Genomic DNA, 3,394 nt, shown 5'->3' on the forward strand with positions numbered 1-3,394 from the left:
CCTTCTTCACCCTAGTGACCGGTCCTTCATGGACGCTCGGGGGCGGGATTACAAGCAAGCCGAAAACGGGTGCACCATTTAAACTCAAACCGTAGTGAACGAAAACTAGGCATAAACTTTATTATTTGATATCAGGATCGGTTTTAGAATTTTCGTCAGAAATAGTTTAAAAGTTAACAAACATTTTGTGATGTCTCCGCATTTTTTATAGTCTCACTACGTTGTGTTTGAAGACTGGTTTTATGAAAGTTCTTGAATATTAAATGAATATCGATCTGTAAATTATTTTATTCACTTAAATACAGCATCCTCACAGATATGATAAATTGTGTATAATAGATTTTCTCCATAAAACATACATCTAGTCAAATCTTAAAAATTGCCATGGTATCTTACAGTCTTGCTGTACTGCCATTTTTATTACAAATCAAAAAGGTTTGAAAAAACGACATTTAAATGTATCCTGTGAATGAAAATTAACAACCGTGAGATTTCTAGTCACGACCAAACCTGCAAAGAATATGAAGACGAATCGAGGTCAACTGTGTGTGCTGCAAATAAACAACACCAAACACGACATTCGACCCTTTAATCACCGTTACAGTCGAGGAATAGTTATCCAAATATCAGGTTCCGTTGTAGGGTCCTCATCCTCCTTGAGTTTGGCATCTTCACTCGCCCACAGCTTTCGGTGGCAGTCAATAATTTCACAAAATGTGCAGGGATTGTACTCTGGATCGCAGTAGTAGACTGTTAAGACATGGAGCTTTAGCAAAGGATTTTTGGACAGAAGATTCGCAACTGAACCCAAATGCAGGTAGTGGTGGGCACAACTTGCGCTCTCCAGGTTTGCCGGGTACACGTACAGGTTTCGCAGAGTGGGGGACGTGTGGGGGGTGATGGCCACCAGCACCTCGTCCGACAACCCGCGCACCACCAGTTCACGCAAAGCTGGCATCCGTGGCAGGGCCCTGCTTAGCGGCTCCATCTGGGGCAGAGGTAACTCGAGCTCGATTTCTTCGACAACGATAGCCAGCGTTTCCACAAGGGACGGCCCGGAAGACACAAGGGCCAGGACCAGATCGACGGCGACGTTGTCGACGCAGGCCTCGTCGCTGTAGGTCAGGGTGACCTCGCGCAACTGCTTGCAACGGCGCAGGAAATCCGCGGCACCCTGCACGGCGGCGGGTCCCGCACCGGACCCCACGAAGAGGGACACCTCCTTCAGCGACTCGCATGCCGCCACGGCCTCTAGTCCTGAGAGGAGCGGACAGCCGTGGAGCGAGGAGAGCTTAGGCATGCCGGCGAGTACGGATGCCAGCGTCGTGACCGAGGGGAGAGCCTCTGGCGTCGGGAATCGGAAGTCGCCTTCGAAGTCGAAGTCGACCGTCTCCAAAGTGTGGGCGTGGACGGCTAGCACGACCTCGCAGAAGGGGACCAATTGCGGTTTCAGGTGGCACCGGAAGGTTTTCAGCGACGAGCGCGGCGCACGCCTGCCCACGTTGGGCGCGGGGATGGTGTTGACACCGTCAAACATGTTGACGGTGAGCACCTCCAGCCCGGAGGTGCACGCCACCACGCGGAGCAGCGCGCGGAAAACGAGGCCATCCACATCCACTGCCATGTCCTTGAACAAAGGGAGCAGAACGCTCAGCTCCTTCAGGCGGCCGAGGGCCTCTTGGTTCCGGATTATGTAACCGGCCTGCTCCAAACAGTCGGGGGTGTCTTCTTCACCCACCCACAATTCCAGCTTCGAAACGGCGCACTTCGTCACTCTGTAGAGCCGCATTTCATCCCGCCAGCACGGGAGGCTGATCTTGAGGCTCGCCAGGCACGGCGCGAAACGCAGCGCGGTGCTGAAGGTGGGCGCGCCGGCACAGCACGACAGGACCTGGCGCCGCCATGCGTCCGGGTGCACGGCCAGGGCGCCGAACCTCTTGCACACGAGGCGGCACGCGAGCAGGTCCTCCACGTCCAGGTAGCCCATCACCATCAGCAGCACGTCATCCGGCAGCAAGGACGCGGCGTCAGGCTGCTCCATGCTCTGCAAGGACACGGTGAGCTGTTAGCGCGGGCGGAGAGCAGAACGATGGGGCAGCCGTTGGCGGTGGTTTGTGGTGGTACTCTGGTAAACCTGCCACGTATGGAGACTCGACCTGTACGAGGGCCCAAACTTATGTTTGTGGTCAACACACCAACACAGCCGAACGACGCCACCCCCAATGTTTCCCTTAGTCACCTTATGGCGGAACGTGTTTTGTGGAGGAGCCCAGAGGGGGCACGAACAATTTGACTTTGGATTTTTGATCCAATTTCCAGCCGAACTTCCTACCTCTGATGTGCAGTCTCGGGGCGCTGGTGTTGACGACGCGACCTTCCTGCTCGAGCAGCGACTGGATAGGGTTTGTTCGGTCTCGGGTCTGCCTGCTCCTGGGGACGAGGTCCAGCACACGTCGGGGCCGAGCACCTCTTCGGAGTGGTGGGGGATAGAGTGTTCCCTTCTTGATCGGAGGGTTTCTACTGTAAAAGACAAATTTGTGAGGCTAACATCCTCTTTCGCGGTGCTCCCTCGAGTCTGGGACAAGACAAGCCCAGAATGGGAAGTCTAGACTTCAGGTTTGATTGGTGGACGCTTTGTAAGAGTTGAACACTTGTTGCAAGTCTACCGTGTCGGAGGCGCGGGCTCGGGTATCAACCAACTATCCGAGTTACCCGGCGGGCGAGCTGTCAGAACAAACGCACACACTAAACCCTCATGCCCCGTGTAGTGCATAAGACTTGCAGCAGCCATAGTTACGCACAACTTTTACCGCGTGCACGGTCGGCGAGGTCATGTTAGACTTTTTGAAGATATACTGGCGGATTGTACTGAAAATGATGTACCACATCAGGGCGTTTGGGGAAGATTAGAGTTCAGGGGCATATTAAGAGCCGGCTGTCACCGGGTAGAACAGCCAGAAGAGGCGGCCTTGTTTTAGTGCGACTATCCTTCAATACGCGTATGGAGATGGAGAGCTTTCCCAGCTGTGTGCCTAAGCCAGACCGTGCGATAAATGATTGCCCCCCCCCCCCCCAATCGCACCTGTGTATCTTGTATGTCCTAGAGGTCGCGAGGGACGCGTAGTGGTCAGTTTAAAGCAGTATCACAGACCAACTCGATTCTAAACAAAAAAGAAAAGTATCTTTCAAGGGATTTATTTATTTATTACACATCTAATTTGACAAGACTACACTCAAACCGTTTCATATGTGCGAACTCATTGTGAAACAGAAAAGTATTCTTCAAAGCTATTAACTTATTACACAACGCAACCAGTACGATAGCATTAAAAAAAAAAACAATCTAACGGTTTTAACAGTAAGCTTGCCGTCCAACAAATTAAAGTATTTTGTA

The 3,394-nt window shown here is 52.2% G+C and overlaps 1 protein-coding gene across 1 annotated transcript; it reads right to left on the minus strand.

Annotated features, from left to right (window-relative positions):
• Positions 1 to 270: 270 nt before the first annotated feature.
• Positions 271 to 2,515, minus strand: LOC127748602 (uncharacterized). The gene is made up of 2 exons (XM_052277129.1): positions 2,333 to 2,515; positions 271 to 2,044 (listed from the first exon to the last, which is right to left on the minus strand). Exon 2 carries the CDS (start codon positions 2,039 to 2,041, stop codon positions 599 to 601), a length of 1,443 nt encoding a protein of 480 aa, XP_052133089.1. The 5' UTR covers positions 2,042 to 2,044; positions 2,333 to 2,515; the 3' UTR covers positions 271 to 598.
• Between the last annotated feature and the right edge of the window lie 879 nt (positions 2,516 to 3,394).

This window comes from Frankliniella occidentalis, unplaced genomic scaffold (assembly GCF_000697945.3).
Source record: "Frankliniella occidentalis isolate FOCC.00 unplaced genomic scaffold, Focc_3.1 Scaffold5853, whole genome shotgun sequence".
NCBI classification, from domain to species: Eukaryota; Metazoa; Arthropoda; class Insecta; order Thysanoptera; family Thripidae; genus Frankliniella; species Frankliniella occidentalis.